The sequence below is a fragment of the Primulina huaijiensis genome, chromosome 6, assembly GCF_012295235.1.
Source record: "Primulina huaijiensis isolate GDHJ02 chromosome 6, ASM1229523v2, whole genome shotgun sequence".
NCBI classification, from domain to species: domain Eukaryota; kingdom Viridiplantae; phylum Streptophyta; class Magnoliopsida; order Lamiales; family Gesneriaceae; genus Primulina; species Primulina huaijiensis.
Window position 1 is genome coordinate 21,761,517 of NC_133311.1, and position 19,556 is coordinate 21,781,072.

At 34.9% G+C, this 19,556-nt stretch overlaps 3 protein-coding genes across 11 annotated transcripts; 2 read left to right on the forward strand and 1 right to left on the reverse strand.

Moving 5' to 3' along the window:
- The first annotated feature begins 1,662 nt into the window (after positions 1-1,662).
- Positions 1,663-5,397, forward strand: LOC140978312 (uncharacterized). The gene is made up of 5 exons (XM_073443232.1): positions 1,663-2,079; positions 2,811-2,940; positions 3,697-3,917; positions 4,256-4,429; positions 4,926-5,397. The coding sequence occupies exons 1-5, from the start codon at positions 1,876-1,878 to the stop codon at positions 5,010-5,012; spliced, it is 816 nt and encodes a 271-aa protein (XP_073299333.1). The 5' UTR covers positions 1,663-1,875; the 3' UTR covers positions 5,013-5,397.
- A 1,184-nt stretch (positions 5,398-6,581) lies between these two features.
- On the forward strand, positions 6,582-10,616 carry LOC140978315 (zinc finger BED domain-containing protein DAYSLEEPER-like). 3 transcript variants are annotated; one of them, XM_073443236.1, is made up of 3 exons: positions 6,588-6,726; positions 7,751-7,790; positions 8,323-10,616. In XM_073443236.1, the coding sequence occupies exon 3, from the start codon at positions 8,335-8,337 to the stop codon at positions 10,375-10,377; it is 2,043 nt and encodes a 680-aa protein (XP_073299337.1). In that variant the 5' UTR covers positions 6,588-6,726; positions 7,751-7,790; positions 8,323-8,334; the 3' UTR covers positions 10,378-10,616. The 3 variants fall into 3 exon arrangements, with proteins under 3 accessions (XP_073299335.1, XP_073299337.1, XP_073299336.1); XM_073443234.1 differs by lacking the exon at positions 7,751-7,790 and having other exon boundaries at positions 6,582-6,726; positions 8,135-10,614; XM_073443235.1 differs by lacking the exon at positions 7,751-7,790 and having other exon boundaries at positions 8,323-10,615.
- A 399-nt stretch (positions 10,617-11,015) lies between these two features.
- On the reverse strand, positions 11,016-14,477 carry LOC140978316 (protein FAR1-RELATED SEQUENCE 6-like). Of its 7 annotated transcripts, none has more exons than XM_073443242.1 (3): positions 14,361-14,477; positions 14,117-14,222; positions 11,016-13,405 (listed from the first exon to the last, which is right to left on the reverse strand). In XM_073443242.1, exon 3 carries the CDS (start codon positions 13,309-13,311, stop codon positions 11,296-11,298), a length of 2,016 nt encoding a protein of 671 aa, XP_073299343.1. In that variant the 5' UTR covers positions 13,312-13,405; positions 14,117-14,222; positions 14,361-14,477; the 3' UTR covers positions 11,016-11,295. The 7 variants fall into 7 exon arrangements, with proteins under 7 accessions (XP_073299343.1, XP_073299340.1, XP_073299342.1 ...); XM_073443239.1 differs by having other exon boundaries at positions 11,016-13,928; XM_073443241.1 differs by adding an exon at positions 13,881-13,928 and having other exon boundaries at positions 14,117-14,466.
- Positions 14,478-19,556: the final 5,079 nt, after the last annotated feature.

A 19,556-nucleotide genomic window follows, 5' to 3' on the forward strand; every position in this document is an offset into this window, starting at 1 on the left:
CCGCTACATAAACTTAGGGAAGAAACTCGAGTAACATTTCGAAATAACATTGATATTAAAAGCTCGAAGCAATTTAGTCGAAATTGATTTCATATTTTGAATTAGCTATTTTCATTATTTAGCAACGGTTAGACTGTGAATGGATGGGGATATTGTTTAAGTAAGATTTTATTTAATAAATGTATTCGAATTATTTTTGAATGGATATTTGTAAAGGTTAGGGTATGATTTTTTTTAATATAAATTTATTCGAATTATTTTTGAATGGATATTTGTAAAGGTTAGGGTATGATTTTTTTTAATATATGGAGATCGGTGAATAGTTGAACCAAATGTATTGGTTGATAGTGAGAAATATAAATGTTGATACCAATATAATAAGATTGAAAAGAGTTGAACCAAATGGTTTTATGTCACGTTGACGAATTATTTTCTTTTTATAATAATTTATAACAAGAAAACTATATATCAAATATAAATTCATTATCAATTTAATATAAAAAAATCATATCAACTTCAAATATGCCAAGACAAGGATATAATTCTATAAAATATAATCATAAACTTTTGTTCATGAACTGCATTCATTCAGCAAATCATTTTCATTTTCTCTCAAATCCTTATAATATTGTTTTTCTTTCAAAATCTGCTTGTTAACCAATTTTATTTGGCTCTATCCATGTAAGAATAAAAAAATTTCGCAAGAGAGAATCGAATTTCAAAGTCTTGCAGGATGACACAAATATCTTGACAGTACTCATCAGGTGGTGTGTTGGCAGAAAACTCGTTCTACAGGAGCAAATGGGATGTGTTCTTCGAGCCCAGGTGGAAGGTTGGGTGAAGCAAGTGAACAAGTTAGAAGAACAAGTGCAGACAATGAAATCAAGTGCATCAACTAGCGATGGTGATTATGACTTGAGGTGTACTTGCTCCATTTTCCCCATACTCTGCTAACTAAGCAATCCATTGGTGAAAAAGATGGATGAAATAAAAAGACTTACAGCTGCTGGAAACTCCTTTTCAAATAAGATGTGTGCTTGTGGATTTTCGGTCATGAAGCCAGCGGCGGCGATCCGTGATGGTGGCTGTGGAGTTGCCGGATATCTGCATGTGAAATGAAGATGATGAGAAAACTAGGAGCATGTATCGGGCGACGTAGAGTGCGCTTGTAATATTTTATTTTTATTTGACAGAAATCAAGAATGAGGAGAAAATCCAAATTTATTTATTTATTTTATTTCATTCCTAATTGCAGTATCTGAATTTGGAATTTCATTGGACTTGTGATAAATAATAAGGATCCCTTCCGCGTTTCAATATATTTTATCATTGGTTAAATAAAACAAATGTTTGTGAAAAATAAATAATTAATATACCAATTTAGTTATTGGTAATGATAATTTAGGAAATTCAAAAAACGTATCAAAGGACCGTTGTGGAATAAGATAAACCTCGGTCCATTCCATTCTCATTGGGTCAATTGGGCCATTCTTTACACTCTTGATTCCATAGCCCACTTAAAACTGGGCCTATTTCATTGCGGCCAACTACAGACCTTTTAAAAATCTCCTGAATCGCCCATTTAGTATTTTCTTTATATTATCTATTGGTGGCCACCGTCCTATCCCCTACCAGTATAAATACCCATGCTTGCTACCCAATGCAGCATTGGTGTTCTGAAGTGTTAATAAAAGGACATCTCTTACCCCATTGGAATCCCTAATCCACCCTTAACCGTAACCCTGATTCCAGATTCTCGTATACTTCGATTCATTCCTCACTTTGAGTTTTGAATTCTCCTCATTTCTGCTGCTGCTTTTTTCTTTTCTTTTCTGAAACGATAATATATTGGATTGAAATCCGATTGTGTAAATAATGTCTGCTATTGTTTGTGGGAAGAGATCGTTCTTCGAGGATACCGATTCTGCAGCGACATCGCCCACTTCTGCTTCGCCACCGGTTTACAAGAAGTTCCGGTGCTCTTCGGCCACGTCTCCTGTTAGATTCTCTTACTCACCTCCTATTTCTCCTGTTCCATTTGATCAGCTCAAGGCTTTGTTTCCTGATATGGAAACTCAGGTAAGCTTTTTTCTATTATTTTTTATTATGCTATGTTCTCACGGTCGAGGGTTTTTTTTTTTTTTTGAATCCATGATTTGCTGTATCTGGTGTGTTTATTAGTTGTTTGTTATTTGCTACAAATAATTGATTTTGTTCGATTTTTTTCAGGCTTTGAGTTCAATGTTTAGAATGTTGTCTAAATTTCAATCAATTTTTATCAAGTTCTTTTGCTTCTATTGATTTTAAAAGAACTTATTGTTATGTTTTTGTCGCTTTTAGTGGTATTGGTAATCACTAGAAATCCCATATTTGTATCCCTATGATGATTTGTTGCCAGCACTTAATTCATTACAGTGGGGGTCACGGTGCTGTGATTATTGAAAAGGGGAAGGCACATTGGTTCTGCTTAGGCTCAAAGAAATACGCTACTATATCGGAATAATTTATGAAGTATCTTTTAGCAATTTTGCTTGTATTTGTTTTCGAGGTTATTATATTACGGTGACATGATATGTTTGCAGCAGGGTCTAGCATCCTTTTTCCCTTACCAAATGTGTAGTTTTTTGGATTCTTGAAAAATGTAGTTTGCAAGTATTTTGTGTATCTTTAAGCTTCATTGATAAAATTGATTGCGTTATTTTCCTAGCTGATATGTTTAACCCCGGGTTTTTGAATGTTCGAACATTAGTTTTCTTCCTCATATGTTTGAAGAATAATAAGCACTATTCTTATTTGACATATATTTTCAGCTTATTGAGAATGCCTTGGAAAAGTATGGTGATGACTTAGATTCTGCTGTTAAGAGCCTTCACGAGCTTCGTCTTGTATACGAGGGCAACTTGGGCTCCACTTCTGAAGAAGATGCAAATTTTCAAAACGGTATGTCTGCTCTGTTTGTGGTCATGATCATGTGTTGTGTTTCAATGTCTCATATTTCTATGCATAGTTACCATGTATGTTTGATGTTCCTTCGTATTTTACATGTTGAGATGATTGTATTGATTGTCCTACTCATTGCAAATAAAATAGCTCTGGAAGGTATGAGGTTAAAACGTCAGAAAAACCCTAGTTCAAAGGATTGTTGACTTGATTTTCCATTGCATTGCATGAATGATCCGTCTAAGTACTATTTGGATCATAAGTAGGATGCAGGTAATTGCTTGTTAAAATTGTGTAAGATTGATAGGAAATCTGGAATACTTCTGTTATTGCTACAGAATATTTACATGGTCTTGTATCAGCTTAGTCATATAATGGTGTGGTGGTAAAAAAATATACGCTGAGATTAATTGGTTAATGAACCTTACCATATCGATAGAAGTGGATAGAAGTGTACTTTCCGAGGTTGTGAACCAAGCATTGCACATTTTGATTCTTGGTTGCACCTCGACAAGAATGATGGCCATACCCATGCTTTGTTATTTTTACGCTAGAACGGCTGTATTTACACAATCATTTTTCACTCGATGAGGTGGCATATTTTTTCAGGCAGAATTTAATTCCTCTAGAAATATTTTTGGTGTTTGATGCTCTTCATGCTTATTTGCTCTTTGATTATTTAACAGATTCTGAGTTCTTTTACTTTATTAATTTAAATTAAATAATTTGAAAATAATGCTTTTATATAATTGACAGATGATACACCAACTGAAGGGGATCCATTCCCTGTGGAGGAGCCTCAAGTTCAAAACATCCTTCCTGTAGATGGTGCAGGATGGGTGGACTTTTTTGTTCGGGAGATGATAAGCGCAACTAGCATAGATGATGCTAGAACCCGGGCAGCAAGAGTATTGGAGAGTCTGGAGAAATCTATCAGTGCTCGGGCTGGTGTTGAAGCAGCTCAAAATTTTCTTAAGGTCTGTATCATTTCCTCTCTTATAAATATATAGCAATGCTAAATGTGTTGGATGACGAAAAAAATGTTATGATATCATTGCTATCTACTCTTTGAGGTTTTCTGAGTTTTAAGATATAACTGATCAAAGTGCTATTGCTTTCCTTTCGATGAGCCTTAGTACCATAGACAGCCATGGCTGTTTTGTCCACTAAAAGATGGTGTCTTATCTTCATGCTCGATAGGTTGATCTAAAATGTTTTTGCTGTTGTCCAACACTTTTTCCCTGCATGAATTTTTTTTTTACTGTTTTATGGAAGCATGTGTTATCCAAGTTTTCGGATATTTTTATGAATCCAGGAAAATATGATGCTTAAGGAACAAATTGAGGCCCTTCTTCGAGAGAATGTCATCCTCAAGCGAGCAGTAGCCATCCAGCATGAACGTCAAAAAGAGCATGATGAGAGGAACCGGGAGGTGCAGCAATTGAAGCTGTTGTTGACTCAATATCAAGAGCAGCTGCGGACTCTTGAGGTCAATGCTGTAACTTTATAATCTTTGGATATTAAGAAAAACATATCTGGAGTCCGTAGATATTTATAATTATTAGGCCATTTGCATAACCTTCATCATCGTTGCACAGACCTTAATTTCAAATTAGTTGTGTATGTCACTTTGTGCCCGTCTCCTCCACTTGAAATTAAAGGCTTCATTGAATCCCAATAAAGTTATACCATGTTTTTTGACTTATTTTCATGTTAATTTTGGTTATTCTCTCTTTATTTGAGTTTTACTGTCAGTATGTGTCCTTCCTCACTGACTCATAGGTATCCCTAGGGGTTATGTTGAATGCGTACAAACCATCTGATGGCGCCCAGCTGTAATAATCTAAACTTCTACTGGCAAATATACATGCCAATTTATGGAAAAGGCTTAAGAACTTTCTTTAATCCCTGAAGAATTTAACAAGAATTAATTGCTTCTAAAGATACAGCCATCAGTAGAAATCCTGATTTAATCATTCTTGCAGGTGAACAACTATGCATTGAAACTGCATTTGCGCCAGGCTGAGCAAAGCAACTCAATACCTGGGCATTTTCACCCAGACATATTTTAATGCTGTTAAGTTGGAAGTTAAGCTTTCAATCTATAGCAGACAGTTCGTCGGACATGTTGGATACTGATATTATATATTGTTATGCTTTCTTTTACATCCCTTTTAAGTATAATAATATAATGTCATTATACAAGTTGGAGGCCTTTTATTTCCGAGGATGGAGCCCATTCGCTTTCCCTCACTTTGCTTTCGATCCCCTTGTTTTTGATCAAGGTTGAATGTGTAAACGTCAAGGGGTTGAACTGCTGGAGATGAAGACCACCACTTAGACCTAAATTTTGCTCCTGTTGTACTTGCATTGATGTTTCACGTATGTTATGTATTATCATTATGTATTCCGGAGATTCTGAAATGGTTGTGAGAATTGATGATTTCAATTTTATTTTGCTATATATATTGATAACATGAACTGTGATCACTATTGCCAGTATATATTTTGGGCCGTATATGGTCAATATTCATATAGTTAACCAGCCTTTTGTATGTGCTGAGAATCAACTTTGTGATTCTTTGAAAAAGTGTTGACGTCCTAAAAAATTTTTTTCCCTGCCTATTGATGCTAAAGATTATTTGAGCTATTGTTTGGCTCTATTGATTAAATTATCTTTTATTATTCTCTAATTGCGCAATAGGATTTCCTAGTAACAGTGAGATCATTAGTGTTGCTTTCGAGGTAAATTAAAATATTCCAAGATTAATCGCAATTAATAATTAGATTAATTTGGATCAACTTATAACATCCATGAAACCGTCACTAAGTTGGTCACGGTTCTGCAAAAACCGTAGTTGTTTACCGTTGAAAGAAGTTGATATTTGTCACGTGGAATTTAAATACAACATTGAGTGCTGCTCGTTGGGGGCATGCTCAGCAGCTTGATGTATTGCACCAAGAACGTGAAGGGACGTCAGTCTCCACACAGCTCTGCTACAATTTTTCTTTAAAGCTGCATCTTTTTATTTGTTTTCTGAATTATCAAAAAAGTGGTCCGTCTCTCCGTATCACACTACCGTATCACAAAAAATTTTTTATCTAAATTTCCCAAAGATTAATGTTAATGAAAAATTGAACAATATAATTTTCGTGTTACCGAGGTAACTTCATATGTTTCTGATGTTATAAATTCGAACGCAATCACTCAAAGACACACACTAGCCATATATGTTTTATTCACTCACCATTGATGAGAATGACAATTAATATTTTTAATACGAAAATTGCCCTTTTTGAAATTTATGGATAGGTTATTTAAATATATTTTATTCAAACATTTTTTTAATATAAAAAACACACTTTAGTGTAAAAATAATGTCATTGAAAGTGAAATAAATTTGGTATAAAGTATAATTATCTAAATTAGTTAAGAAGATTGAGCCCACATGGAATTAGTATCTTTTCATTACTTGTTGAGGAAGTTTAGATGGAGATGGAAAATTCTCGGAGTCAAATAAAATTAAATAGAAATTTCAACGGTTGAGATCACGTTATAGAGACTGGGCTCAATGGACGGACACAGATTAGGTTATTTAACATCCCTATTTAATGGACATGCCCAATAGGCCGCCACCCAGCAAAAAGTCCGTTAGGGTTTTGGAGAGACTTGAAGCCCATCATCTTCTCGCACTCCCTCCTTCAATCTCTTCAAAAATCTCCCGTCATTGGAAAAACCCTAAACCCTGCGTTTTCCGTCGCTTCGAATTTCATCCTGTTGTTGAGGTGAGTGTTTCTGAATTGTGTATTTCTCGTTTAATTCGATTTTGTTGCTTTCAGTTTCCACATGATGGTAGTGATTTTCTGGTTTTTCTTTTTTTGTGATAATTTTGTTTGGATTTTTGGTGCGTATGTCGCTTTATTGTGTGATGTTGGTGGAATGATAATTGTTTTGATTGTGCTTATTTTTACTGGGAATGTTGTGTTTGTTCTTGGATTGGATGGGGAGCTTGGATGTATTTTTTGTTAAGTTTGTTTTGTCGTCTACAGATTTTTTTTTCATTTATTTTCCTTCATTGTAATCGCATGTTGATTTGGAATATTAGCCTTCTTAAGAGTGTACAATAATGACCACCTTGAGGGTATGCCTTGCGATCTTTTCCAATGTTAAATAGCTCACATCTTTTTCGCGTGTATGATCGAAACTAAAATTAATTTATCTTCAACCAGAATTTGAGAATGTTAGATTTATTCTATAAAACCGTGAATTCATGAATAAAAAATTATTGTATTATTTAGTTATTATATTGATAAATATGATCGTTAAATTTTTTATTTTTACTTTTCTTTGGAATTTATAAAATTTATTATTTTTAGTTATTAAATCATCTTTATTGTAACTAATCTTATATTTGTTGTTTAAACATGCTTTTGGCTTTATTATTTTGTTTATTTATTTTCTTGGTATAAAATATTTATACACATCAATATCTCAAAATTTAGTTAAACGTATTATTAATGATTTTAGTTAATTGAAAATTGTTCTACAGAAATAAAGATGGCACTACTATTAATGCTCTTTTTAGTCAATTTTGGATATTGAAGTTGAAAAATTTTCGTTCCCTTTTAATTCTGTGAATAATGCTTTCATCTACCAAGCAACAACATGTTTATTTGTTTTTCGGAAATCGGGATAAAAACAAACAAACAAGAGGAAGAAACTTGAAAATACAATACACTAATGCACCAAACAAACCCATTGTTTAGCATGTTTTGAAAGTGTTAGTCCAGACGAATTTTTACTGTGCAGGAGAATTGTCGGTAACACAGTCGACTGCCATGGAGTGGAGGTCAATTTTATTAATTTTTTATTTCACTCGTTTATGTTAAATTGTTGTATTTGCTTCCACTTTACTTCCAACTAGTAATTCTTATATTGTCCATGCAATTTTCTGGATTATATATGTTGTTGAGACTAAACATGTGTACTTACTTAGATAGAGTTCACAAGTATAAATTGAAGTACACTGGTTTCTGTAGATTTCTCTTCTTCTTTTTTTTCCCATTTTGCTTTGCGGAGTACAAAAACGAGATAGGCGGTTGGAGAGCATTAGACTCCTGTTATAGAATTTTACATTGCTCAATGACGAATATAACTGTTCGCAAACTGGTGCCTCCCCTGTTTCCCTGTTAGGTGGCTGGATCCCTCTTTAAAGTCTTTTGAAGTCGTGGAGTTCACATGTATTTTCAACTTAAAGAAGGGAAATTGTGCTCATGAAATCTCAGTTGCTCGGATTGCTGGAAGAGTAGTGGAGTTCACATTTTTTTTCGACTTAAAGAAGGAAGACGTGCTCGTAATTTCTCTGTTTTTTGCTTGGATAGCCGGAAGGCTCTATGGATATCCCTATTAAACAAACTGATTCACTCGATTCAGATGTCAAGTTTAATAAACGCAGGAAAAAGACGTCCATGGTTTGGGACCACTTCACAATTTTTACCGTAAATGCTGACTGTGTCAGGGCCTTCTGTAACCAGTGCAAGAAGTCATTTGCTTATATATCAGGCTCAAAGCAAGCAGGCACAAGCCACCTGAAACGACATATTGCTTTGGGAATCTGCCCTGTTAGCCGGAATAATCAGGACAATGATCAATTGGGTCCTTCCACCCCATCTCCCAGAAGTATCATTTCTGTTAATGGTACCAATCGACCAAGAAAACGTTACCAAGCTGGCAGTAAAGTGGCCAATATTTATCTCAATGAGGACTTCTGCAGTCGTGAATTTGTAAAAATGATAATTCGGCATGACTACCCACTTCACATGTGCCAACATTCTGGATTTGTTGATTTTGTACGGGCTCTTCACCCTGAGTTAAATATGACGAGTGTCAGTGATGTAGAAGAGCAAATTTTGCGTACTTACTTGAGGGAGAAGCAGCAGATTCTGGACCTTCTTAATGGGATTTCAGGACATATCAGTCTTGCTATAGACTTCTGGACTTCTAATCAAAGCCTTGTTTACGTACTTCTTTCCGGGCACTTTATAGATAAGGATTGGAAGTTGCAGAGGCGGATCTTGAATTTTGTCAGGATACCCTTCCCTGATTCTGATACCGTGTTTAATAATGTGGTTGCTTCTTGTATGGCTGATTGGAATTCTGAAGGAAAGCTATTGACTATCACTGTGGATCATTCCAATGCCAATAAAAATGCCAGGGGAAATCTTAGACGCCTAATATCAATCAAGAACTCTCTTATCCTAAACGGTCAGCTAATAATCAACAGCTGCTATACTCGTACATTGAGTAGTCTTGCAAAAGATGCAATTGGTTGTATAAAGGAGACCATCAACATGGTCCGTGATTGTGTGAAATTTGTAAAAACTTCAGAAGCTCATGAAGAAAGATTTAACAAATTGAGACTACTGCTTCAAGTGTCCAGTAACAAGACCTTGGCAACCGATGACCTTACAAAATGGAACACCACCTATGACATGTTAATGGCTGCCTCTGAGCTAGAGCAAGTATTTTCTTGCTTAGATACCATTGATCCAGATTACAAGTTGACTCCATCAACGGAAGAATGGCTCCAGGTGAAAGCTCTCTGCAAATACTTGGAAGTTTTATATGAAGCAGCCAGTATTCTAACCTCACCTGTCTATCCGACAAGCAATATATTCTTCCATAAGGTGTGTGGAATCCAGCTTAAACTGATGGAAGATTATGCGAGTCCGGATTTCTTTCTATGCCACTTATCTAAACGGTTGCTGGAAAATTTTTCTAGGTATTGGGAGGATTGCTACCTGGTTTTGGCAATCGCTGTTGTAATGGATCCACGGTTTAAGATGCAGCTTGTAAAGTTCAACTTCTCCAGGATATATGGTGTGGATGCTGAAAGTTGGATCAAGATTGTTGACGAGGGGTTGCACGAACTATATCTCGAGTACGTGGTGCAGTGCCTTCCTGCACCAACGTTTTTAGAAGAGGGAAATGACACTCTGCTAAAAATAGAGGCACCTCAAGAGGATAATCTCGTGTCAAATGGAGATGATTTTCCAGATTTTGACATATACATCTCTGATATTATGGGTGGTCAACAGCATTTGAAGTCGGAATTAGATCAATATCTGGAGGAATCTGTTCTTCCCCGTGTACAAGGATTTGATGTTTTGGGTTGGTGGAAAGTGAACAGAACAAAATACCCAACTCTTGCAAAAATGGCTTCTGATGTTTTGTCGATTCCCTTTTCAACTGTTCCTCCAGATTCAGTGTTTGACACAGGAGATAGAAAGATTGGTGGTCATCAGAGTTCATTACAACCCACCACACTTCAGGCACTAGTCTGTGCAAAGGATTGGCTTCAATATGAATGCTCTGATAGTCCATATAGAATTTCGGGTAAAGATATCCCTACGGAAATTGTCAAGCCTGAATTCTAAATATAACTCAACACATTCTATTTTGGTAGATTGTAGATTTCTAAAATTTGAGTCACTGAAGGTTATCATTCTTTGTTCGTTAAATTGTCTTATTAAATTCAAAGCCAGCATCCTCACCCCAATTCCACAGAGCAAAAAAGAAGCTAATTTTAGTAATAGAATCTCTCTGTTTTTTGGTTTGTTTTTCTATTTAGGACCTTGTCTGCTTTTGGGAAAGAAGTCATTCGGCCATCTAGTCGTTCGCTGTTTTTTTAAAATTTTTAGTCTTTTGGAGCAAATTTATTTGTTTGCTGTCTCAGTAATGATATCAAGAACTATATCGTCAATGCATGCATTGAAGCATTCGTTGCAACAATCTTGATTTTAAATCGGTAACTAAAGTTAGCTATTTGAGCTTCTCTTTCAAACCATGTAATATCTTTCGTGGCTGTTCTCGAATTAAGGACCCAATTTCCTTTGGAGAGAATCGCCCACGACGTCCGCCTTTTTTTCTCTCCAAATATCAAATATATTTTTCAAAACATCCCCATTACACAAATTAATGGTTTCGCAGAAATTAAAAAAATATGAGATAATAAATTGAAAGGTTTAACTTAAATAATGATAGGATTTGAGTTAAATACTGGATGAAGTAGGAATATAGAATCTTATCATGTCCAAGATTGTGATAAATAATTTATCAACAAACAAGTATACATTTACAGCCACCAGATTATTGCGACCAGGACATGAATGAAATTTCAGTGTACAACATCTACAACCAGTTAAATCTAACCTCTAAAATCAGGATTTGAATCATTTATAGAGTCCAGAAAAATAATTTTTAATGTATGTATGTCCTCTGATTAGTTGACAAACTTCAAGAGCATGCACACCAATCTTCACATGCCAATGGTTCTAGAAAAAATGTCATTGCCATCATTTTTCTTCCACGCTGTAAATTTTGTCCAGAGACTCTTCAAATGCAAGCATTGCCGCCTTGTAATGGTCTAAGGAGATCATTCCCTCCTCCACGACTTTCAATGCACTTCTGTATAATTGAGTGAACTGTTCCACCTGCTCGGTAATATGTGAACCACCGGACATTTGGTCAGGTGACATATACAAGCGTTTGTAATCCTTCTTCCATCGAGATAAAATGTACTTTGATGGGATTTCTTCTACCCCGTTAAAGTTAAGTACACACAAAGCATGCCTACACAAGTACCCGTAGAAGTTGAAGCAGCTGCAGATACAACGAACCTCAGACAATGCTACATTGTATAGAACTTCATAATCCCTTATTTCTCTTCTATTTCCCTCAGACATAATGCGTTCCTTGACTAAAAATATCGTTATCGGCCCATCAACATGTAGTTGTGTGGTACCGAAGCAAGAGTACATCTCCTCAACCTCCAATTGAAATCTTCTAAATATGTCTCTGGTGTATACTTTGGATAGCTGCAGTTCAAAGGAACATCTAGTTTTTAGTTTGGGGCTTGAGTTTCTCGACTCCATGTCCGCCAGAACTTCTTCCTTGTGTTTTTTCTGCAAAGCTAACTCATACTTGTCGAGAAATTCTTTCAGTGGAGTTTGCTTATGCACATATTTATCAAAAAAGGCAGTCATGGTCTCGCAAGGACGTGCAGCAGCCATTCCCATGAAAAATGTGTCCTTGAGATAAACAGTAGCCCATTGAGCACGATCTTCATACAAAGACCACAGCCATTCATTATCCATGATTCTGAATTGCTGGATCATAAATCTCCAAGCTGCTTCAAAATCAAACGGTTTTAGAGTCTCATAAACTCCTTTAAGCAATGATTTTTTTATATCATCATAGTTGCGCAGCCCTCCCAATTTCTCAGGGACTTTTTGCATGATGAGGGACAGAGAGAATCGATGAAGGGACTTTGGGAACACATCAGCGACGACACTCTGCAAAATCTTGCATCGGTCACTGATTATGGTTTCTGGGGAATTCACGGACGTACAAGAAATCCAAGCCTTGAATAGCCATGTATACGACTCCTTATTCTCCCCAGAAAGCAGTCCACAGCCGAGTAATACAGATTGACCATGATTATTTATGCCAACAAATGCTACAAGGGGAACTTCGTACTTGTTTGATAAGCATGAATTGTCAAAATATATCACATCACTAAAATAACTACTCGCTGCACGGGACTTAGCATCAACCCATATCACGTTCCTCACCCGCCCATCATCATTTAAATCCATCAAATAGAAAAAGTTCGAATTTGTCAACTGCAATCGGCAGAGGTAATTATACATTGCTTGTGCATCGCCTTTTCTTAAATTTAACTGATTAGGACGATAGGATGATGCCTTAGCCACTGTTTGACTGAAATTTGACGTCTCATCACCTCCTGCATCAATCACAACAGCCTGGTACAACTTGACAGGCTGCACTTCTAAATCACTTTTTGACAGTAGATTTTTCTTTGATTCACTACCCATCTTCTTGCTGCACTTGTAGCCTTTTGCTCCTAATAAATGATTGTGCTCAAGAGTAACTTCAAGTATCCGCCATCTTTTAGAATCCACTAACCTCATCCGCATCATAGCAGGACAACCCGTTCTTGTTTCCTTCCTTAGACGGTTCACATCTTTAGCTCTTTTAAATCCCTGGCTGCTGCAACAAAGCACTGCACCATATTTCTCTCTGCTATTTCTTTTAAACCATGAGTTTTTCACTCTGACACTAAAGCCAGCCTCCCTCGCATAACAATTGTAATAGTTGTATGCATCGTCATAAGAATCAAATTCCATACCAATGGCCAGAGTAACAAATTCATTGGCCCCATGAGAAAGATCGCCTTCGAGGATGCCATTTTTACAACCAAATGCTGTTTTCTCATCACTGATTTCCGGTGCATTGTCAGAGCCTACACCATCCGACACTTTCTCGGTGTTAAATAAAGTTTCTTCCATACAAAATTGAGATGATCTCTCCAGAAGAATAGCCGAGTTAGAATATCGACCAATGGCTATAAACTGATTGAATAAAAACCCATCTAATAATGATCTGCACATTCGAAATTTGAACATTCATGATATTTCTTTATACAGTTTGCAGCAACAAATCATTCTCCGCAGTCAATGTGCATAGAAATATGGTAACTTGGAACCTTGGCTGGGGCAAGAATAGTTTTGGTAACCAAGTCCATACATATAGTTTAAAGAATACAAAAGGTAAAAGCAGGTGAATGATGCAAAACTCGTTCCCAAAGAACTACAGGTGAAGTAACAACTGAATAAGGAGTTAAGGACTATTGCTCCAGTCCACCTTCTATATGCCTTAATAGAAGAAAAATTGCCTCTTTCATTCAATTGAAGTAGAAACTTGAACCCAAAATCAGAAAGAAATTTATGATGCTTGATTGCACGTTCACAGTCATATCACAATCTAAAACTAAAAGAAACTATCAAAATCTGCGAATAAGAAAATGCAAATCCTTCGCCGGTAAACCATGACAAGGAACCTGATCAAATTTCCCCACCTCACTATTGAGTTTTTAGATCCGCCAATGATCCCAAGTCTTCACACACTGAAAAAACAGCTTGTTTTAAACTACATCGAAAAAAGTAGGAATTTGTGCAAGCGATTTTGTTCCCACAAATTTAATGTAAAACACACAATTAATCCATTTTTCATGAAACGAGAAACAATCAAATTGCTGAGGAAAAAAAATCAAGTAATATAAATTTGAACCGTAACCCTTCAGTTCTCTCTCACCTACTTCATTTAAAAATGAAATATATGAAACTAATTCCGGTCCGTCCAGGATGAAAAAACAATTCTTTGAATTTGGCTGCTCACCTCCATAGAACATCCCATAAACCTAATAAATTAACCATCAACGCCCAGAAACGACTGAATAGGATCTACTGAAACATCAATTTTTAACTTCACCCTTATTTCACCGCAGCAAAGGGAAGTCTTCGTTCGGAGGAAAGAAAAGCGCAATCAAGTGGCTTACCAATGGATAATGTCATAGATACAAGCGACGACCGGAGATAACAAAGAGTCCGACCAACTTATTATATTGCTTTGTGGACGATGCTCGGCCCGTCTGGAAGTTTATTATTGGCTNTTTTGATATTTCCTCCATCTCGAATATAACTTTAATATTTAAGATTACTTATTTTTTATTCTTTATCAGTATATCATCCCTATTTCCGTATTATTAGTTTATTTATTTAATTATTAAAACACTACAAAAATAGTAAATTTTAAATATAAAAATTAATAATTTTCATAAGTTGGATGACAGATTTGTCTATGAGACTCTCGTCCTCTGCTGCTTCCGACTTTGAATGGACGCAACGATTTTCTTCGCTGATGATGCAGCCTTCCTCTGTTTTCTGTTCATCTCTTCGTTAACTTTGTCTTCATAGACATAATCACTTTCACTAAAGCTGCTAACCTCGTCATTGCTTTCTTCTTGTTTTCTCTGTGCAGAGTTCTTTCCCCTAGTTTGCTTCCTTTGATTTTCTCTGTCATTTTCTTTGTCTTTGTTGGTTGTCCTCAGGAGCAAGGGTTCTTAGCCCCTCTTGTTTTCTTAGATCTATCAAACAATCTCTGCACATCTTATGAACACAGAATATTATTTTGAAATGCTTGGAACGTTACAAAAGAAAGACTTTGTTAAGTCCATTGCCCCAGAAAAAATAAAGAACCCTCTCAAAATGTTACAGATCAGGTTCATTCTACAAAAATTTGATAAAAAGAAACCCTCCACAACTCACTCCAAGATTCACGGTATCCAAAAAGCGAGGAGATGAGAAAAATGGTTATACCAGGTCAAGTAAAAGAGCCTTCATTCCAATCTTCTTCTTGCTCAGGGAGTTCCAGAACTCATCCACTGTCATGGGCCCCAGTAATGCATCAGGACCAAGCTCAGAGATTCGCGGAACAGAAACAGGCTGCAAGGATTTCCATTACAATAGCTTCTTGGTAAACTGATCAGTTCCATGAACGAAAACATAATTCTGCAAGCAGCTGTACATTACATCGTCAAGCAAGCGAACTTTGTCGAACCTCCTTTTTGTCAGTGAATAAGAAAAAAACACATCTCTGACTCTGAAACCACAACGCATAGCTGCATATACACATACGCATGCATTATGCATATACACACACACACACACACACACGTGTAGATACTAACACACACCTACTTTTCTTCTATTCTTTAACTTTGTATGAACAGCAGTGACAACTCCAGTACACCGAGGACAGTAAACCTGGCCTCCACAAAGAACTTGGAATACTTAGAAGGCCACTCATCCGTATCCTTCACTTCTGACCAGTCAGAAGCACAGTATACTGTTATCTTCACTAGCACAAAGAATTTGAGATACGATGAAAGACACTGTAAGATGTTAAAGATCATTTGACCCAAATTTCATATTCTTAGATAGCATACCCTCAGTCCCACATTAGGTCAGAAAGTGACTTGTTGAATATTTACACTTTTTCGAGGGACAAGGATGATCATACTCTAAAATTGTGTAACCTGGACATTGTAATTTTTCAAGTTTCATTTCATCTCATTCTGTAGAGTGAAATTAATATTAGCTGTTTACTTATTTTTCAAAAATCGAATGAGCAAAATAAGAAGATAAAGTAATAAGGAGATGGACCTAATTCTACATCCATCATCAGCTAGCCAGCGTAAGGGACATGATAATAATCAAGTTACTAATTTTCTAATCTAAATCTAAATAATTAAACTGTATTTGCGGCTGCACATCAATGAGTCACATTTAATTTTATGGAGAACAGCAGAGGGACATGTTTTTTTTTTTTTTTGAGCTAGAGCAGGGGTAATTATACGAGTTAACGTTCGATATATAATTTTTTTTTATCATCAATAAAATTTAAAGTAATGAACCTTGGGGGACTTGCTAAGTTGATGCAAGGTGTTGCCGTTGTATTCTGGAAAAAAGTTGTCCGTCCAGATCCTCAAAGCACAGTAGAGAACATATATGTTTTAAGGAAAATTTACTAATTCGTACATGCCTCGGTTTGGAATATTATAGTTTTTTTGTTGTTATTTTATACACGATTTTTATACTTTCAATAGTATGCTCATTTTTCGTTTAGTGTTTTGTCTTTACGAGATTGTTTTTGTTTCATGCTTCTATATTTTTTGATTCTATAATTTTGATATTAGCAATTTCGCTTTGAACCAAACAATGTCAATATTGAACTGTAGCCCCGGAAAACCTAGTAAATGTAAATTCTACCATTTTTTTGGTGTTGGTGAGGGGAGGTTAGACTCGAACCTCCATAAGCCGATATCAACAAGTGACATTTCCGGTACCACGTGATCTTGCCTTCATTCTTTTCAAACGGAATTACCCTAGTTATATAAGCCCAACCGAGCTAGCTAGATTCGAATCCGGTCAAACTTTAAAAAAAATTTAATCAACTCGAAAGCTTAAATGCTTCATGCGCTAGGGCAAGAACTCGTGAACTGGCTAGTTGTTCTAAATTTATTTTTAAATATTTTATTATCATCGCAAAAATATCATTGTTAATTTTATACAATCCTCATTACATACGTTAATGAACTCAATGATCTCCTGAACATGTTCTTAAATATTTTTCTGGGTTCAAAATTCAAATTGAACTCGTCAGCTAGCTTATAATTTAGAAGATTGTGATTTTAAATTTATTTTTTTGGTCCGGATTTAGCCTTTTATAATTAATTCTAAACGGGATTATATTACCATAGTTTTTTTTTATTACAACGCACGCGGGGAGGGGGATCAAAGCCGAGAAACCGGCTAATCCGACAGAGGGTGAGATCATTGGGCTACGAGTCCGGTCTCTATTATCATAGTTTTTAAATTAATCACAATGAGATTTTTTTTTCTTTTCTTTTTTGAGTTTTTATAATGTAAATAAATAATTGCGAGCTGATTTAGTACGCCTATATTGTAGGCTTTCATTGGACATGATGACACATACGGTTGTTTGATTCACCTAACAATTTAATATGCCCATAAATAAATTAAGGCTTGTCATGCAATTGATTTCTTATATGCTGTCACGCATGTCTTGATTAATTAGAATCCATTCGGCTAAATAAATATTAAACATCTTAGAAATTTTTTTTATAATTTATAAATTAATTAAACGCCCTTACATTTTATTCTGAAATCAAGCTTCTAAACAAATAAGTTGTCACATATAGAGAAAAAAAGTCCATGGTTAAGAGAAATTAATCAATTGATGGTTGAGACTTGAGGCTGTGGTAAAATGCCGAATAAATATTGAACCGATAATTATTTAGGATATATTAAAAATAAATATTGAGATCATCTTAATCATATTGAATAGCTAGGTTTTATATATATTATCTAAAAATGTCGAGGAATTTTCAAAAGTATCTTGTCATATATTATTAGTTTTTTTTTTAAAAAAAATTATATACTAAATACTTTTAGAAAAGTTGTTTAATAATTTTATAACTAGCTGTTTTAAATAATTTATAACACTAATAACATAGTTGATTCTATAGTATATGGCTATTTATTAGACATGTGGCTAACTACAATCACAAACTCACATCAGATATATGGGGTAAAAAGGTTTAAAGATATTGAATGTTTCAATATATACATATATATACATATATATATATATATATACATATATATATATATATAGTTTTGATATCCTGCACACCTACCGTGCACACCTATGTGAGCACCGATGAAGTGTTACTCACCCATTGGATGTGATGAAATATAGAAAAATTGTGCATTCAATGGATGAGTGACACCTCATCGGTGCTCACATAAGTGTGCACAGTAGGTGTGCTGGATATATATATATATATATATATATCATGGAGATTGCTTGGTAATATTTTCCTGCATTGTAGGATCCGAAACAAGCTGTCACCTTGAAATAATTTATTAGTCAAATCGTGTTGTGCTAAATGTCTTTGTTCTATATGCCTTACTCAACTAATTTTAGCAATTTATAAGAGGACAAACCAATTAAATATAGCTCTATATTTTTAAATATACGTATTTTTCTTTTGTAATTTAATCTATGCATACACTTGACATGGTTTGAGTAAGTGACCTAATTTATGCCAGACTAAGGGTTTTCAAACCATCGAGAGATCAGTCGGTCTAATTATATATACGTACTTTTTAAATTTTCTTGAATCAACAACTCTAGTTTTTGTGAAGAATTAATGTTGATATTGTATAACAAATAGTATATTTAAGTTAGATTTAACGAATTTTTTTCAAGAGGATATAAAAATGTCTCGAAAATAGGTTGAAAGACATGAATTCCTCTCCATTTTCTCCAAAAACTTCAAGGTCAATGTAGTAACAATCTATTTCTTCACTTCAATTTTAATCTTAAAAGATCAGATTATCAACATAGAATTTCAATAAATCAAAATATCCACACAAAAAACTTTGATTTTTAATTTACAAATACAAAATTGCGTAGGCATCGAATATTAGTATACTAGCATTAACAAAGACGTACACCACCATTCAAAAAAAAAAAAAATTTGGTTTATTTATGTGTTGTCCTAGCTAGTATGTAATAACGCCCACTTGATAAAACTAGTTAAAGGCATGCACACACTTGTTACAACAAAAATTAATAAGGATGATAATGAGTCGCATTTTAATTTTAAACTCGTCCCATTCAGAGCAGGTTAAAAACATGTCAAACGGGTTTCTGGTGGGGCGGGGTGGGGTGCGGCTGAATCAACAAGTCCAATGATGGGTCCGAGTGGGTATCAGGTTTGGGTGAACCCGTCTCGAACCTGCCCCAATATATTATATTAAAGATATATACACACATGGTATATATAAATATAGAAATATGCATACTTCTATTTATTATTTTTCATAATTTTATATTTATATTATTTCATATATTGTATTATTACAATTTTATCATTAACACGACGTTTGGGCTGTGTGCGGTTTAAAATATTATAATAGAGTTGCATTGTTATCATCAATTATATATTTTATTAAAACGATAAAAGTTTCATACGATTGATAACAGAGTTGATGTCATATGTTTAATAATTATGAATTACACTTACAAAAAGTGTAATTATTGAGAAAAAATTATTATGGTACAATAATTGTCTTTAATAGAAAATCATAAAAACATTACACTT

Coding starts and splice junctions, on each gene's coding strand:
- LOC140978312 (XM_073443232.1), top strand. CDS start 1,876: ATGTCTGCTATTGTTTGTGGGAAGAGATCGTTCTTCGAGGATACCGAT. Junction 2,080..2,810: donor TTCCTGATATGGAAACTCAG/GTAAGCTTTTTT, acceptor ATATATTTTCAG/CTTATTGAGAATGCCTTGGA. Junction 3,918..4,255: donor CAGCTCAAAATTTTCTTAAG/GTCTGTATCATT, acceptor TTATGAATCCAG/GAAAATATGATGCTTAAGGA.
- LOC140978315 (XM_073443234.1), top strand. CDS start 8,335: ATGGATATCCCTATTAAACAAACTGATTCACTCGATTCAGATGTCAAG.
- LOC140978316 (XM_073443237.1), bottom strand. Junction 13,406..14,200: donor TTATGGGATGTTCTATGGAG/GTGAGCAGCCAA, acceptor TCGAATGTGCAG/ATCATTATTAGATGGGTTTT.